This window comes from Sander vitreus, chromosome 11 (assembly GCF_031162955.1).
Source record: "Sander vitreus isolate 19-12246 chromosome 11, sanVit1, whole genome shotgun sequence".
Classification (NCBI taxonomy): Eukaryota; Metazoa; Chordata; class Actinopteri; order Perciformes; family Percidae; genus Sander; species Sander vitreus.
The window spans coordinates 4522786-4541768 of NC_135865.1; the positions used below are offsets into that span (position 1 = coordinate 4522786).

Consider the following 18983-nt stretch of genomic DNA (forward strand, 5'->3'; position numbering starts at 1 on the left):
GTAGACCGTATGAGCTAATTAGATGTATGTGAATTCATTTAGCCAGTCTACTACATACGTTGTCCTACGGCAGGGGTGGGCAATTAATTATCTCAAGGGGACACATAAGAAACAAGGACTGTTGTGGAGGGCTGGACCAATAGGCTCAACTCAGTTCTGCTCAATATTCATTTTATGTCAGGCGGCACGTTCTCAAACGTCTCTTTTTTTTCTCTGGGCATATTAGCACAGCAGAGTCCACCAAACACTCTTCAATAAACTCTTCAGAAAATGGCTTACTGTTTTTGGCGATTTTTGTGGGATATCACAAAGCTGGTCTTGACTGCTGCATCCCTGGATGCCTTGTTGCTTTTGCATAGCTTCAGATGTCTGCCCGCTCTCTATCAGTCAAGTTGTTGTATTTCTCTGCGTGTTTAGTATCGTAGTGGTGATTCAAATTATAATCCTTTAACACAGCGATCTGTTCTCTGAAAACTAAGCACACTGCTTTACCTTTGACTTCAGTAAATAAATACTTAGAAGTCCATGTTTGGTTAAAAACTTGGCGCTCTGTCCATGAGCTGACATTTTTGAGGGATAACAGCTCATTCACGTCCGTGCTAACCATTGACATATATATATATAATGGACCAACCGATCCCGTTGCTCTGGACGGAGACCAGTGAAGGCCATTAGAAGCACTTTTCCGGTGATGGCTGAGCGTTACTGCGCAGCCTCCAACTGAGAGAGACGACGTAAATGTGACGTGATCAACCCGTCTGAAAGTTGTAAGTCTTCTGGTAGCTGTGCCAAGAGAAATCTCAATCATTCCGAATATTGCAGAGACGGAGAGCGTAGGTATATGTAAGGAGATAGCATAGGCACAGGCTAATTATTGCTAACTAAAATGCTAATTAACATTAGTAATTACACTTAAACAGCTAATGTAAGTCCAAACTGCCTGAGAGCTTCTCCTGTACTATACGGTAATTCCTCTACTATGAGACAGTAAGTCGCGTGGTTATGACATAATCGTTGGCCTATTTTAACAAAAACGTCTGCTACGGAGCTATAACGTGAGGTACAAGGTAATGGAGCCTTTTATACATTGTCATGGTTCTTTAGAAATAAACAATGGACAAATAGTCTTTAAACGCTTCAGATGTAAAGTTATTTGCTGTCAAAGTGACGTCAAAATGAATGGCAGTCAATGGGATGCTAACGGGAGGTGATGGCTTATTAGCGTGAAAATGGCGCCATAGGAGGTTCGGGGTCTGAGGAGAAGCTTACCCCCTTGCTGCTAACGTCTACCGCTCAGTTCGCGGCTCGCCGACACATCCATGGGTCCGACACACTGCAGTTCTTCTTCTACTTCTTTTTAATTGCGACTTGCAACCAGAGAAGAAGCTGCATACGTTATCACACAAAAAAGAATACCCAGTTGTGGTGTAGTGGTTCATGATTTTTTTCTTCCTTTCGGTTTTCATTTGTCAAGGTTTTTTTGTTTTTTTTAAACTCAGTAACGGGTGGGATTTGTAATGTAGCGAAATACAATGCTTAACTCAAAACGTAATCAAGTACATTTAAAAATACAGATTTTAAAAACTACTTGAAAAATACAAAATACACAACAAAACTACTCAATACAGTAACGTGAGTAAATGGATTTCGTTACTTTCCACCTCTGGAAATATAGTCTGTCAACAGTATTGTAACAAAAATGACTCTTGGACAGTAATGTAGGAATGTAACTAAGTACATTTACTCAAGTACTGTACTTAATTACACATTTGAGGTACTTGTACTTTACTTTTCATGCTACTTTCTACTCCGCAACATTTCAGAGAGAAATATTGGACTTTTTACTGACAGCTTTAGTTAATTTACAAATTAAGATTTTTGCACACAAAACACGTAATTTATAAACACGATGATTTAATATAAATTAAACTATCCAACAATATATAAGCCTACAAGACACTCTGATTGACGAAACTCATTTCCAGTTTCTAAAACGTGAGGATATTTCTGGATCGAGTACCTCACATTTTCAATGCAGGACTTTTACTTAGTAACATAGTATTTTCACAGCCTGTGCTGTAAATCCCGATGTTATATTTAGAAGATATTTTGTTCATCAAAAATAAATGACGCATCATGCACTGTTTGTCACACTAGAGTGTGCTGACAGGGAATTGGAGATGACTTCATGCAAGACTAGAACGTGGTGTGCGATGTTGTGACCGGCTTAGATGTCATTTTAGTACAACTAAGCCCTGCTGGAGAACACTCAAGTGCAATGTCATTCAGTGACTTTGTGTCATGTTCCAAAATAGCCTCAAGCAGTTAGATACACTTTGAGATCTAAATGAATTATTATGATAATGAATTTAATCAAATTAGAAGAAAATTTAAGCTGCTTTAATCAATATATTTTATATTAACAATGGATCAAAAGATTTTGTGTCGAAAGCGGTCACTTCTAGTGACGAACCCACAGAGAATTATCATCCACTGCTGTTCCCCTCAGATAAACAGAGCAGTTTAGCATCTTTTAGCTCATTGTTTTCATTTTTCAGCCCGCAACTCTGCTATGTTAGTTCCCATCTCGGAATCCATCGGCTATCGGTCCGACGATGATTTAGGCTACATTTACACTGCTACGTTTCGGTTTAAAAAGAAATATCGTTTCTTTCTCGCTCCTTTCTCCTTTGCGTCGAAAGGAGCCAGTTGAGGTGGTTCGGGCATCTGGTAAGGATGCCCCCTGGGCGCCTCCCTAGGGAGGTGTTCCAGGCACGTCCAGCTGGGAGGAGGCCTCGGGGGAGACCCAGGACTAGGTGGAGGGATTATATCTCTAACCTGGCCTGGGAACGCCTCGGGATCCCCCAGTCGGAGCTGGTTAATGTGGCTCGGGAAAGGGAAGTTTGGGGTCCCCTGCTGGAGCTGCTACCCCCGAGACCCGACCCCGGATAAGCGGATGAAGATAGATGGATGGATCGTTTCCAATGTTTACACCTTGCATTCACACTACTCTGGTGTTTCAGAGCCCCTTAACCCCGAGACATTTGAAAACACTTCTGACCCCGTTTTGGTTTGGAATCTGCGGGGTTGTGTTGCAGTCCCACAAAACAAATGAGGTTTAACTATGTATCCAGCTAATTTAAATATGGTACTGTATTGTGTGAACAGTTATCTTCATTTAATATTGTATGAGGCGTTTTCTTTTTCTTCATTTCGGGGTGCAAATGTTCCACCAAAACAAGTTCCTTCCTGAGACTATTTAGCAGAGCCACCGTCGCTGCGTCCGGAGCTTAGCGCCGCCCAAGACGATTGTGATTGGTTTAAAGAAATGCAAACAACCCAGAGTGTTTTTTTTATTTATTTTTTTTATCTCTTATCCCAGAATGCATCTGTGGTGTAGCCAGATCTAACTCCACATCACTGCGGAGATAGGTCTGGCAACGCAAGACCAGCAGATCAGTTGGTAAATGGGAATTTGTTGATTAATTGAAATAAATACATCAAGCAATAATACAAATCATTTTTAGTTGAAGCCCTAAAAAGACACAGATATGCAGTAATGTATAAAAATAACCATTGTTTCTGCAAAGTTCTTGCATTTTTCAGACATAATTCCAACTGGAGTGTGGTGCGTTTGTGTGTGTTGGTTGGGTGGGGGATTAAGTCCAAATGTTTTCTCTCTAACATTGTCTCCTTTAGAGAATTTGTCTCTATAGGGGTGGCCTGCAGGAAATACCAGGGGCTTAATCCTATGTGCCACTGGGTGAGTTAGTGAGTTTGTATGTTTCTGTGTGTGGGTGTGTTTGTGTATTTATATAGTGTGTAAGAAAGATGTGAATGATGTGTGTGTGTGAGTGTGGGTGGCTGGGTGGGGGGGAGGAATAGGTGGTTATTGGTGAATGTTTGTATATATGCAGCATACTGTGAGTTTGATAGTTTATTTTTGTGTGTTTATATTGTGAGGAAGTAGTGGGCCTGGACCACAAATTACGTGTGTGAGAATATTTGTGTATGTGGGAAGATTATGGGTCCATGAGTGTTTACAGGTGCATGTAGCCCACATGTTATGGTTAGATTTGTGTGTGTGTGTGTGTGTGTGTGTGTGTGTGTGTGAAAAAAGAAGTCCCCACACAAGGGGATAAAGAGTCATGCATGGGGCTAACGTGGTCATTGATGAGCAGTGAGAACTTAATGAAGCAGCCTTAGCTTCCCGGCCCCTCTCTGGTTTAAAGGGTGAAGATGGAGGGGGGGGGCGGAACTCTGTTTGAGGCGACTGCTACTGCTAGAGGTAGATCCTCCAGGACTTCTTTCACTTTCTGTCTTTGAAAAGGGGAAATGCGTGGGAGGCCAAGGGTGAGATTGAAAATGGTAAAGGAGTCTCCAAGATTAAAGGATAAGTCTGGTGATATTCAATTTTTTTTGTTACTGTTAAGAAATATAAGCAAAAACCAACAATGAAAGTACTAACAAGTTTTGTGTCCAAAGTCTGCTATATCTTATTCCTCTGTTCCAACTAATGTTAATACTAATACATTAATGAGTCACACTGTTGCACTGGGTGACATGTTCCTTCACCACAAACACACACACTGTAGTTCATTTAGACTCAATCCCACATACTCTGTCTTGCTGCTGCTGTAAATACACACTAGCATACCAAATGTGTATTATTCCACAGCTGAAAATAGTCCCCAACAAATGCACTATTACGTCTCGTTGAGTAACAATTGCTAAAAACTCCAGTGACTGGCTGTTTTCGGATATTACTGAGCCTTTTTTAATAGATACAACTTTTTATTTGTGACCCGTGTTTTGAGATTTATGTCTTTTTAAGTAGGTATAACTGGCCTTGGAGCGGAGTGCCACAGGGTAGAGAAGTCAGAAACTATTGTGAGATAATTTAACACATTTTGGTGTTGTCATGGGATCTGTTGATGGTCAGAAAAATATAGAAGCAGGTAGGTGTTATCCTTAAATTGTAAGAATGAGAAGAAAATACGTCTTATTTTGATATTGCATGTGCTGATCATTAATTGGAATCGCACCCAGAGACGCACAATATTATGTGTGATTTATAAATGTACAGTTTTATTCAGTCCTGTCAGGACAGGTGCCTTTATTACCTAATAAGACAAAAAAACTGTAGTCATGGAAGCTCATAATCAGCATCTGTGAATTTCATTTCATTGGGGCTTGCACGCAAAAGGTATGACTTAGGAACAGGTGTCTGTAACTATTACTGTTACTTAAATAATTTAGTATGCAAACGTGCAGCTTTTCTGCCTTGCAATTGGGACAGGTGTGGACATTTCTGGAGAATTGTTAAAAATTGAGCATCAAATAATGTCAAACAATGTTAATTGTTAACAGTCTAAATAGCAGGTGTCTTCTCTGACATCCCAAATGATACAGGATAGCATTTTCCAGTGTCAGGAGAAATGCCAGTGGATATTCATCACACGGAGTTTATGAAATATTAAAATGGGCTCAATACAGAAATACACAGGGAAACTGTGCAAGAGGGGGATGGAGGGAGGGGGGGGAGTTGAAGTGCGACGGATGCTGAGGGGGACAAACGGGGAGGGGGTGGGGTGGGATCAAGGAATGAATGAAATTAAAAGTGGTGAGACTTAAAGGGCTAAAGAGGGAGGGAGACATGGGATGAGAGAGAGAAAGGAGGGGCAAAAGGGATGGATAATAAACAGAGCACCCCCTTCCCCCTTTGCTCCCGTGGAGTAGTGGGGGCAGCCTGAACCCCCACCCCCCCCCCCCAAAAAAAAAAAAAAAAAGGCTTTGTGAAACTTTCCCTGGCAGAGGGGAAAAGAGCCAGAGTGAGCAGAGCGATCGCAGAGGAGAGGAGAGGCAGTCAGGATCCAATTTAGGAGCAGAAAGCAAGTCAGACAGTGAGGAAGTGGGAGAAAGCAGGAGCCCGAGGTGAAAGAGAGTGTTTACGTCCAGGGTAGTCATGGCTATGCAGCGTTGGGCAACTCTTCTCCTGGCTGGATTATACTTAAGGAAGCACACTGGTCTGTAGCAGCAGCAGCAGCATCACTCCTGGCCGTCACCATGCCGTCTGTCTCTCTCAGCCTGCCTGCAGCTCTGGCTGGACCTGCACGTACCTGGGTCTGCCTGTCCTGCATGTTCTGGGTGAGATGACTTTCCAATGGTTTCAATGTCTTTTCATTGATTTCTAACTGTCAGCACAGGACTTCTGTCACTTCTATGAGCAGTTTGCACAGAATAGCAGACCTCTGGTAATGCAAATATAATAACTTGCAAACTTTAATCGCATAATTTACGTCTTAGTAGAATTAAGAGTAGTGCATGAGTGAGTTGAGTGAATCAATTTGATGATGCAATTAGCCACAATGAGTTTGTGTAGATTTTGGGGCTGGCTCATTGGAATGATGATACTTCAGCCCAGTACCATTGAGGAAACTCTGATCAAATCAAGCTGGGGATCTGTTGGGTGGTCTATCGTCGGGGGTTGGGTTGAGGGTTGGGACCCCGGCTGTGGGGGGCCTTGGCACGGTGACACATTTGAATGAGGCAGATATTATGAAGGAGAATGGGAGGGTGTTTTCTCCATCGAGAAACAAATATTTCTCTACAGCTCCATGTACAGACTAAAATGTTTCTGCTCTGACACTGAGTTGAATGAAATGGATTCCCTGCTCTCTTTCCCTCAGTTGCTCTTTCTCACCCTTTCCCACTCCCTCTGTGTCCTGCTCTGTTTCGCTCTAGGTGGTTGGGACACATAGCTATTTTTGCTTTCTCTTGTATAATTCAATCTGCTGCGCATTCCCGCTCACAGTGAGGGGCTGTTTGTGCACTTGTGTGCCCTCTAAGCTATGCTGTGGTCAGTGAAGAACTGTGTGTGTGTGTGTGTGTGTGTGTGTGTGTGGCCTTGTTTAACTATATTCGTGGGGTCCAAAAACCGGGAGTCCAGTATACTTGTGGGGTCCTGACAGCTTTGTGGGGCCAAAATAATGGACCCCACAACTTTAAAGGGCTGTTTGAGGGTTAAGACTTGGTTTTAGGGTTAGAGTTAGAATGAGGTTCTGGTGAGGGTGAGGGTAAGGGTTAAGGTTAGGCATTTAGTTGTGATGGTTAAGGTTAGGGTAAGGGGCTAGGGAATGCATTATGTCAATGACGGGTCCCCACAAAGATAGTGCCACGCTGTGTGTGTGTGTGTGTCCACGCTAAAAAGCATTGCGACCGTGATCTCGACACTTGTCTGTCTTAAAACACTGAGTGCTTTTCCTAATTTGTGCTGATATGAAAGAACATTCCTGGCTCAAATATACAACATAGCATTCTGCTCTCCTCTTTTTGAGCTGAATAGAGGATGAAAGAGGAGAGTAGTTGAATAGACCATTGAGATCCATCCTTCCCCATTCGGCAGTGGTCCTTTGGGACATGACTGCACACCACTGACAGAGCTGCAGTCCTTGGCGAGGAGACTGGATAATCTTACACAGCTCTTCATCAGTTAATTACCGTTCTTTCTTTTGAGGAGCGGGAGGCGAGGTGAAAGGGGGGGTCGTAAAAGATTCTCAAAGCCCCCCAGCTAAGCTCTGGGTCACTGATTGACTGCATCAGAGCACTGTATGACAAAGCCAGCTCACTTAAGGGGGCGGGCTTCAATCTGAGCCGCTGCCTTAATAGCAGATCTTTGTTTGCCGTTAAAACTTTGAATAATTTGGGCACACCTTATTCCAACAGATTGGGGTTTGAGTTTGGGTTACCACTAACCCTTCCCTGAGAATGTGCTTTTTATTCCAATTAAAACATGAACCTTTGCCAGAAACCCAAAGGATATTCCAAGACCACTAAAGATCAGGAAGAATTGTCAAAATGGTACTCTTTTTTTCTTTCTTTTTTTTCTTCTTCTGATGATACATTGCCGCACTTCTGTCTAGACCGAACAGCTTTGCGTTGTATGGACACAGACATACTCCTTGGGCAGATGGGAAAGTGAGTACAGCTGCAAAAGCTATTCTGAAGCCACAGAGACGTAGAAGAGACAGATAGGTACAGGGAGAATTAACATGTGTGAGTAAGTGAGTACAGATGCAGGAAACAGACCATCTCCATACACTAGACAAGATCTATTCCTTAGCCTGGCTGCAAATAGGGAGGGTTTCCTCCTGTCAGAGCAGTATAGAATATATAGAGTATAGGAAATGACAGGAACAACTCGAAGGACAAAGGAAATTAACAGAAGATGCTCTGGGCAAGATCGGAGGGCAAAGTAAGCACGGATGGCGCAAAGGGCCTTGAAAGAAGACCTTCGGAAGATTGCCGCTCCCCCACAAACACTGAATAATTAATGAATGCCAAAAAAGGGTTTTGGGGAGAGTTTTATCAGGTTTCTCTGAAAGGGCTGTGAAACCAATCAAATGTCCTCTACCTGCCCGTTGCTGAGAGAAAGTTTTATAGCCATGCAAATCCTGTTGACATTCAAGAATGCCAGGTTGTGAATGCATCGACCTATTGTGGCTTTTGCAGCAAACAGGTGTCAGTAGCGGTGGCAAGGTGCTGTTGTAGGAAACGCTGCCTCAGATCACTGCCTCACAAATATTGACCCTTGGCTAAACCTTCAGAGTTGTCAGGGTTCAAAGAAGTCCTCGGGATGATCGATATCCATTAACGTAGACTCAGTCCATCCAGGTTCAGAGTTTGGTCTCAAAAGGATCGCTCTGGGAAATGTCTTTAGTTGTCTCTAAATAGATGAACCTGAAACCTGTTGTTGCCGTTTCAAACAGACTTGGAGCCACAACTTCTGCCTTCTGATTAGATTGGTCTCATTTCCACCATTTCTTCCTATTTATGTATGTTTGGCTCTTTTCTCACACCCTATGCACTCATCTCCTTTACCTCCTTTTTCTCTGATGTCTGTTGTTAGTTTGATTCTCCCCCCACCGAGTTCCTGAGATTAACTCAGATTTGTGTTGAAAAAAGACCCACATGTGGGGCCCCTTTTGAAATACAGAAACATTTCTGTAATTGTAACATCTGGGTTTACGTTGCCCCAATGTTTTTTTTCTTTTCTTTTTTACTATAATGGATTTGCCATGCAGTTGTTTTCCATCTTGATGCTCACCCTCTTGTCGCCATCCTGGGGACGTTTGCAACGAGAATGCTGTTTCATCTTGGCGTTGCTCTTTGGATCTTGCCTGAAAAATCTTGAACAACAAAAAAGGGAAGTTTAAACCCTGCTCAGTTGATTTATGGGAGTTGTTGAGCTTTGTGTAACACCTCCCACCCACCCTTTTGGTTCCTAAAAAGACCCCCAGCTTTGTGCATACTTCACTGGGCACATTGGCCTTAAACCTCCCATGGCCTTCTGACTATCCCTGGAGGGAGTTTCAGGATTTAGAAATTTGACCGGGTTTTAGTTTCCCCATTTTGCTCTGTTGGTGATATAAGTTTTCCCCAACTCCTGGATGAAATAAATCTGAGTAGTTTATAGTAAATTCATAGGATGTACTGATGGCCAACAGTCAGCTATATTTTGCATCGTTTCTTTCAACCTCATACCTAGAGCAAGAGTCATTTTTCTCCTTTGTTCTGAACATCTAGTAATATCATCCATCATCTCTGACATCATGCCCCCCTTACTTTTGTGTCTAATTTAAAAGGGCTGTAACCAGCTTGGCCCCCCAGAAAATAATAATCCTTGCCCTTTTCACCTCTGGTTATGTGCCGTGTCATGTCCATCACACTCCTTAATTCTGTCAGAGGTGAGACATGACATCATGAGCACACATTATAAGCAGATCAACAGTAATGAATAACATCATGGCAGTCAGAATATACTGCACCAGACCCTTTAGGCTCAACAAATGTCCAAGGTCTCTTTGGCATGAAGATTCATGGTTTCCAGAAATTGATTATTATTTGGTGACCCCTTCACCTTCTGTCTGGAACTAGTCTCTAGTAAAAATGAGCTTTGACCAACACTTTGGTTCATTTCAACCTCACTTAATAACTAGTGATATGATCTCCATGAAATCTACCTGGGATATCCTCTGGTCCTCATCTATTCTATTTGGCAGTGTATCATTAATATACAGATCACTTTCATGGATTCTATAGTATAGACTCTTTCTATTTCAACAGTCTAATCGTTTCTCTTCATGAACTTTGCTCTTGTGCCACCTTGGGTCAAAATGCCAACTCTGAAAGACAAGATATCACTTATCATCATTTGGGCAAATTTCACATTTCTGTTCCTGAAAGGATGAACAATTTTCATTGACTTTTCCCCAGTACCCCATTCCCTTTTCTGTAGCAGCACCTTCAGGACTAGATTTTCTTGTTTCTCACTTCTGATACTTTTCTTTATTGTGATCAACGCCTTTAAAATGTCAGCGTCTAGGAGCTGCTAGTGTTGCTATCAACGTTTAGTCTTGTTGTTTTGATTACATTTTTTTTGTTTAAAATTTGAGTTCTGCGATATATATATATATATATATTCTGTACTTGTTGTCAGCCTCTCTGGGTTTTCAGTGCCGTACTTCAATTTGTTCTTGTGGGCAATTGATATATACAGGTGATCTTACTCAGGGAAATGCCTGTTAGACCCCTGAGAATGACGGTCAGAGGTCACTGTTAGAGCAGTGAAACATCTGTGGGGACTGGCTGCAGAGTGTGGGGAGGTGTTGGACCTGGTAGTAGTTAAGATGGACAGCTAACCGGAAGCTCAATGTGGGTCCCCGGGCCCCCTCAATACCGGAGCAAAACAAATCCCCTTCCAGTTTGTTACCCAGTCGGCATTAATGACAGCGATTTCGTTAACACAAACATAATTTGTGTTTACTTGGAAGTACAGAAATCTTCTTAGACTCTGTTCAGAAAACATACATTATCCTAATCAAAAAAATATATAAGAGAAATTGAGATTATATTGTAGTTAAGGCAGGAACATAAAACCACCCAATGTGCCACCTAGAGCAGTTAATCATTACAGGAGGCGTTTGAGCCGCATTTTTTCAATCGTCAGTCTCACACATGTCTGACGAAACAGATACGCTTTTATTTTATACTCACGTTTTACTCTCGCTACACGCAGGTAAACACAACCCGAAGTGTACTTTTACTCTTCAAGTCATTTTTCTTCCATTTTAGGCTATTAACTTTACAGCGATTGTGTGTTGGGCTCTAAACACCGCCAAAACAGGGGTGACGTACAACCCAATACTGCACCTGAACGCATCCTGTGTAGACACATCGATGCACTGAAGCTGCTGCTGCTCTAGTCTAGCATTGCCAGACCTTCCTCCACAGCGCCGCGGAGGAGGGTCTGGCTAGTCCCCACAACATTCTGGGATGGGAGAAAAACATGCTCTGGTTTATTGACATTTCTTTAAACCAATCACAATCGTCATGGGTGGCGCTAAGCGCTGGACGGAGCCCCGGTGCCACTGCAAAATAGCCTGGTGCAACAGAAAACTCAGATTGGACAGATAGTCTAGCTGGCTGTCTGGATTTACCAGGCAGAGATCTGAGGAGCAGCTAACCATAGTCCTCAGGAATCTACCAGAGTTTAAAATGCCAACACAAAGAAAGCGTAAGGTAACAGACATCCGGCTGTAATTAGGGACATCCGGCGGAATTTCCGGCGCCACTGGAGCACTCCTGTAAGTGGAACGTCGTGGATATAGACTACTGCTCTGCTAACATGCTGCTCACCTTGCGTGTAGACACAATGTCAGTGCCACTGGACCTCCTTTCACATAACTGAGTGGTCTGTTTAAACCCCCGCAGCGTACTAGCTGTGATCCCTGCTATTCAGTAGTTATATAGTAATCTGAAAACATGCCAGCCCTCAGCTCCACTTTTACTAATACAGTAGTAGTATTTTGAAAATTGGTCCGTTAGCTTAGTGATTTCTGCTTAAAACAAGACTATGTAACTCATGAAAGAAGAAATAACACAATCTCCGTCATACAAATGAGAAGTTGATGTTATAAGCAATAAAGCCCACCCATGCTCAATTCAATACACTTAGTCTGGTAAGACCATGCTGTTGTAGCTAATGTTAGCAACCTTTATAATATTGATATTTCTGTGTAACAAACATTACTAACATTGAGTCATTTTACTAAGTTTTTAGACTCTTCTCTACTTGTGCTACTGTTAGCATATGTTAGCATGCTACAGATAAACAATTCAGTGGTTGTCTATGGTTCTTAGTCATCCAGGTCATGGCAGTTCTCTGTGATAAGCAAAGGCAACTGGACTTGCTAGAAATTCTTTCAAGAATTTCTAGCAAGTCCAGTTGCCCTGCTTATCAAAGAGAATTTCAGTGGTTCATCACAAAATTATAACAGGAAGTAAACACACCAATTTGTTGATTTCCATTTGTGGTCATTGTGGTCACACGCTGTCCAGCAAATGTTACATAGCCTGACTTGGTTTAATATCCTGTTTATCAACCCCATGTAAGCCACCTTATATGGCTATGCTTAATATCTCATGTGTGCAACAGTCATTAGAAGCCAAAACTTTCCTTAAATGTACATGTAGACTCAAACTTTGTGCTTCTTAACTGCCAGAGCAGAACAGAGCAGCCAAGCTAAACTTATGCAAAAGATATTTTAACGAGACACTGTTTTTACACAGCAACAAATCACTGATCAAACCCAGGAACACATGTCACTTTATTAAAGCTGATGCCAAAAGTTGAGCGTGTGTGCATTTGTGTAAATGAATATGACAGCTCTGAGATCACAATGAAGCACTCTGCAGAGATAAAGAATACGGGCTGGGAGTTTTCTCCGTTACACCAGTGTCTATTTCTTGACTTGTCCAGCTGTAGAGTCCGGATTGTTTGAAGAGATCAAGATCTTTCTTGGCACCAGTTCTCCAATCGGTCAGTCAAGGGCCCTCACCAAAGAGGCCCACGGAAATTGTTATGCCATGATAACCTCTAACTCTGGATGTGATCTGAGACCTCCCGTGGATACCTATGCATTCAAGTGTGAGGCCAAACAATGGTCATTGGAAGTGGCGCTGACAGCGTCTTGCTGCGCTGCTTGTGCATTTCTCCAAAGGGACTGGGATTTGCGTTTGAGGTTTTTTTTTTAAATCATTCTTCTGATTTATACTCCAAAAGTGACTTGGTTTGTATTTATTCTCAGTGCCACAAGGGAATTATTGGATTTATTTGAATTTTCCTTATTCAAAGTATTTTAGGAAACAATCCAGAAATGATTTTTATCTGGTTTGGAAGAACGGAAGAGGCACTCATCAGGAAATTATGAGATCTAATCATAAGAACAAAATCCCTAAAAACATCGATGGATGGGGTCATCCCCATCCATCCCAGAGCACATTTTGGTTCATGGTTTTAGTTTTCATTGGTCTCGTCAAAGTGCCTGAGTCTCTGCCAACCCAGCACGATATGGAATACGTGCTGTTTTCCCTCGGCGGTTGGCTCCTATGATGAACTTTTTCTGTCTTTGATTAAACCTGTTTTATCCCACTGAATCAATGTTATTGGCAAAGGCCGTCCTGCTTGCTTTGTTTTATTCGGGGCTCGTAGCCATCTCTCTTCCACATGTATCATTTATTTTCATAGGTTGCTATACCGCAATACTGTGAGAGAAAGTTTAGCGTTTAGCTGAGCTTTGTGTTCTTAAACAGAAAGCTTATCTTGAACGATTTTGACATTTTCACTGAAAACAAGTGAAACAGAACTCGTTTGAGTTGTTCAATATGGATTGGTGGTGAGATTCCAAAACACATACGTGAATCCAGGCCTGGGAATCACAATCTAATTGTGTTACAGCAATATTAGTAATAATATACATTCACAGTGAGAGATTACCTGGAAACACACATCAAACCAACAGACAGAAATAAACAGTACAGAAGAAGTGGATATAAGGAGAAAAGCTGAACATATCTACAATAAGCAAAGCAGGATGTATGAATAGGTTAAACATGACAGTATTTTCTACATGATTAAATGAAAGTGTGAGGATGTTATTTCATAAGCCTTGTTGGTGTCATGTAGTTTTCTGTTGAGAGACTAACTAATACCTGGAAACATCCTGGTACGAAACAAATGACAAAGTCACTTGGGAAGGATTTTTTTTTTTTACAAGCAGTGTGTATTTTGTTTTGGAGCTAAACCATTTGTTTCATTCACTATGCTAACTTGTTTCTGAAATGCCTAAAGTGCTTCCCCTGATAAAATCACCGGACAGTGTTATTGAAGTATTTTCAGATTTTATAATGGAAGGAGACGCTTTCTAAAAATATCTGGAAATAAACAAGTATTTCATTCTAGTCTATTCCACTGTTCTTACACTTTAATTTTCTATTCTCATGTCTCATTCAATATTTTAATACTTTCATTTAATACAGTCAAGGTTCAGTCACCGTTCATTCCACGAGCACCATATTTTTTTTATTTTATTTAAAAAAAGAAATTGTTGCATTTTAGGCCTTTATTGATTGAGGACAGCTCATGTCGAGAGAGAGATGGGTGGGGAATGACATGCAGCAAAGGGCCGCTGGTCGGAATTGAACCTGCGGCTGCTGCAGCGAGGCCTGAGCCTTTGTACATGGGGCGCACACTCTACCAGGTGATCTACCCAGGCGCCCCAGAACATCATATTTTTAAGGGGAAAAAAACTACACAAGACAAATTCCCTGGCTTGTAATCTGGCTAAATTACGAGTAGTGGGCTCGGCCAGGGTAAATCTCTCGTGTACCTGCTCTTTGGGCTGCACAGTGCTAAGCAGCACCGACCATCCCGCTCATTTTTGGCTCCATGATGGCTTCTTCTCAAATGCTAATCCAGGTTTTTTTTTAAATACATCCATGAGCTAAATGCTCACAGTGACATTAGCATGCTGCATTTTTAGCATATGTAATGTTTACCATGTTTATTTTACCATGTTAGCATGCTAACATTAGCTAATTAGCACTAAACAAAACCTAGAGCTGAGGCTGATTGGGAATGTCAAACCAAAGCATTGGATGAATTAAAAAAATTTGACTTGATAATGGCACTAGATGAAGACTCAAGGGACCACAGATGTTATTTCAATCCCTCTGTGGGGATCATGAATGTCTGAATGTCCGTACCACATTTCATGGCAGTAAATCCAACATCCGATTAACACTGCTATTAAAATCAAACTACAACCACGCCGCTAGCATGGCTTAAAATCCAAACCTTGAAAACAAAACTGGAGCCGCTCCCAGCTCCCAACATCAGACTACCAGTCCCCAGTCAATCCCAGGGCTGACACATAGAGACAGTCACACCTACGGGACATATAGTTGCCAATTAAGAGAATTAGCGCCAATACTGCGTTATGTTTTCTTCTGCGTTACAATTAAGAGACTCTTTACCAAACAATTATGTCTCCATTGCCCCCCACGAATAAATCTTCCTCAGTCACCCCCTGCTCTACTCAGAAAGTTGAATGAGTACCAAATCCTGACAACCAACACAAGATGACCACTCTGTGTTACCCTCTCTGTGATGCTGATGGTCTGTGAAAAAAGAAGGCATTTTTTCCCCACTTCACTTCTGGATGACTGAGTAATTTCCTCCCTGGGATCCACCTCACTGAGATGAAATGCATGTAGAGCGTGGAGTTAGAGGAGGGGGGGGGGAGGAAGGAGAGACTGGAATGCCTGGGGTGCATTTTTCCCCTAAATGAAAAGCAGGTGACTGTTCATTGTAAGGACATTTGGTTAGTGGGAATCGGAGAGCGGTTGAAAAGGGAGGAAGGAAAGGTTGGAAAAAAAAATAAAAAAGGAAGCTTTCTTTTTTTCTGGAATGTAGCTGTGAATTGTTGCCCGTTGCACTTGTTCTGTAGTGGGCTGCTTACAATTAGGGGATTCACAGACACTTTCCCCAAAACATTAAGCCACTAGCGTGATGCTCTAAGCATTTTTTTTTTGTGGTGGTCACTCTCAACTCTAAAATAAAATCATTACACTTAATCCATAAAAATCATAATTTAGTTTGGGGTATAAGGAAATGAAACCTCTGGTAAACATGCAACTTGGAGCTGGGAGTATTTTTTTCAAATTTAAAATGTCTTTAGTTATTTAATGACAATTGTTGAACGTGCCTAAAGCCTAAGATTTTCATTGCCAACAACAACTTCTGTTATTTTTATGCACATGACTAATAAAGAACCTTCAATTAACACATTGAATGCTATGTATAAGAATCAGGAACAATACCAATGCATACAATGTTTACTGTTAATGTTGACTTGCACAGATAATAGCTAGGCCTAATTAGTTACAGATGGAGTAAATATGGGGATCAGCAGAAAATAGTGTTTGTGTTTGTTGAAACAAAGCCTACTGGTGACTCTGTCTTTTGTTGTTTAAGCTTGTTTACCACTCTCATAACTCTATGTTGTCCCTTTTCCTGTGGGTGGTGGGATGAATAATTCAATTCCTTTTTATTGTATAGCAAATGACTCCTAGGTTTTTACTTCACATGCATTTGACTCCTGCTGGGTGAGGTAAACATTTTTCTGCCTGTGCTGTGTGTTCCTTTGTGTTGGTAATTCTTTCTGCTATATGGTATGTACATTAGAGTCCGACCGATAAAGGATTTTTAAGGCAGATAGGGATACAAATATTGTTCCCATATATATCGGCCGATATGTATTTAAAAATAAATAAATCCAGAAACATGTAACAAAATATAAACAGAGTGAGTCCTCACTAAAATAATCTGATAATGCAGTTTAAAAATAAACTGGTTTGTTTTATTGTCACAACAGCACAGAGGAACATCAAAATATATTAAAGTTCTGATAAATAAAATGGATAAAAATACAAACTTAAGATATGAAACTTAAAGTCCTTTGAACAAAAACACAATAAAAAAAAACCTCTACCTCTGGTAGACAAACTATGCAACGCCAACACTCAGAACATGGTTGAAGGGTGTTTCGTCCGTTTTTATTTTATTTTGTAAATATGAATTTATCGGCCATTATAAATGTCGATACCGATAGTTTGGAAACTGCCTAATATCGGCCCGCCGACATATCGGTCGGGCTCTAATGTACATTTACACATCCGAATCCGAGTCCGAATGATTTACTTGAGGAGTGGCATTTATCTAGTGCTGAAGGCACAGTGTGAAACATATGCATGGTAACGGTCATATTGACATTTAATAAGCACATTAATCTTTCTGTTTTCAATACATTTATGATTTATAAAAATGAAACACAAGACAAAGACCTGAGTGAGTTGAGTCACCATTTGACACCCGTGTGTTATCTTATTAGATAGGGGTGGGTCTACACCGATTTAACACACAGGGTTCAGGATTATACTCCTGTGAAAAACAATGTCTTCTGTGGTTCTTGAGGAGCTTCACAAAGTTTGACTTGTAACCCTGATGACATCATCAGGGTTATCTCTGATGGGGCTTGTCATGTTTTGTTTTTTGCTCATTTTTCCACCCTAGACAAAAGTTGGTTGTATTTTTTTCTTTGGCTTTTTTGGCTTGTATGGGCTTTAATTGACAGGACAGCTTGAAGACAGGAAAGGGGAGAACGAGGGGGGGGGACAACACGCAGCAAAGGGCCGCGGGTCAGATTCGAACCCACAGCCGCTGCCAAGGACTCAGCCTACATGGGGCGCACACTCTACTGGGTGAGCTCGAGGTCGCCCCAATTAGTCGTATATTCTGCCTTCTCTGTTTAAGCTTTGAAGCTCCATGTAGGCTATCTATAGAAACATAGCAAAAGCAACAAAAGGATTGGCTGATATGCATGATGTGACAATCGCTGAGCTGTTGTTTCAGACCAACATACAGCACTGTTTGTTGTCTGTCGGTGCTGAAATTGAGTGGAGGCGATCGAAAATGGCGGTGTGTGGTTTGGAAAAAAAAAAGGGGGGTCTTTAGGGACAACGGTGGATCTAATTAAAGAGGCTACTGAGTTGCATTATGATACTTGTAGGATCCCAGTGATTTTGGGACTTGGGAACCCCCACTGTGGACCAAAGGTCAGGATATCTCAGCCTGCGCTGCTTCGATTTTGATCATTCTTTTTAAAAAACAAAAATCTCTCTTGTGAGTCAACAACTTTATGTAAGCATTATACTAAATCAACTAGAGAAGCCATTAGAATGTGTACAGACAGGGAATACACTTTGTAAGCTGATGTATTTCAACACTAAATGCAAAGCAGCAGTGACTTGCCAGCATTTGGCCGTACCAGTTTTGAAACCAGAAGAGTCTGTCTCCTACTGCATCCCCTTCACTGGGAGCCTTCCTGTCTCCTGCCAGCTGTGTGTGTGTGTGTGTGTGTGTGTGTTTTTTCGTGGAATGTTTTGACAAAGCCACTCCTGTAACTGGCTTATGCATCATCAAACGAGGCGCCATGATTGCACACTGATTACAACAAGGAATTCATTGATATGGAAAGGAGGAAGAATTATTACTTAAAAAAATGTCATAAAAAAACATGTCCGAGCACTCATGGTATGTTTACAAAAAAGTAATAAAAGGCCTTTCATTAACAGGGCAGCCTTCCCCAGGGATTTTAGTTTTATACTTAATTCCCTCCCATTAGCACCGGTGGTTTAAAAGATACCAGAAGCGCTCCTGCCACTTTTTTCTTTTACATTTAAGGATTTCATTGATTTCATTGATCTCTGCGTCTTTCCCATGCACCTTCAGTCCAGAGGCTGTTCGGGGTCTTTATAGTCTCACAAGACAAGACAAGGGGTAGAGAGGGAGGGAGAGAGAGGGAGGATGTGAGAGGGAGTGGGGGTTCTGGGAAAAGGTGGATGACCAGGAGAAGTGGAGGATGAGTTGGATTTGCAGCTGGAGTTGGGGAGCGTCTTGAGTAGAGGAGGGCAGGGTGTGGAGGGAAGAGGTCAGGCCGAGGGGAAGCAGAGATGTGGAGATAGGTCAAAGGTCATGTTGGCCCTTGCTAGCTCCTGTTTAGCTGAGAAAGATGAATAATAGC

General features: G+C 41.7%; 1 protein-coding gene across 9 annotated transcripts in view; it reads left to right on the forward strand.

Moving 5' to 3' along the window:
* Positions 1 to 18983, forward strand: part of tns1b (tensin 1b) — a 239726-nt gene that overhangs the window by 40401 nt on the left and 180342 nt on the right. For 3 of the 9 annotated variants that reach the window (XM_078263172.1, XM_078263165.1, XM_078263163.1), the window contains exon 1: positions 5828 to 6147. The exons of the other annotated variants lie outside the window; for them this stretch is intronic. In XM_078263172.1, coding sequence (XP_078119298.1) covers positions 6067 to 6147 — 81 coding nt within the window. In that variant the 5' untranslated portion in view covers positions 5828 to 6066. Of the gene's footprint in view, positions 1 to 5827; positions 6148 to 18983 lie in introns of those variants that run through there. 9 annotated transcript variants of the gene reach the window in all.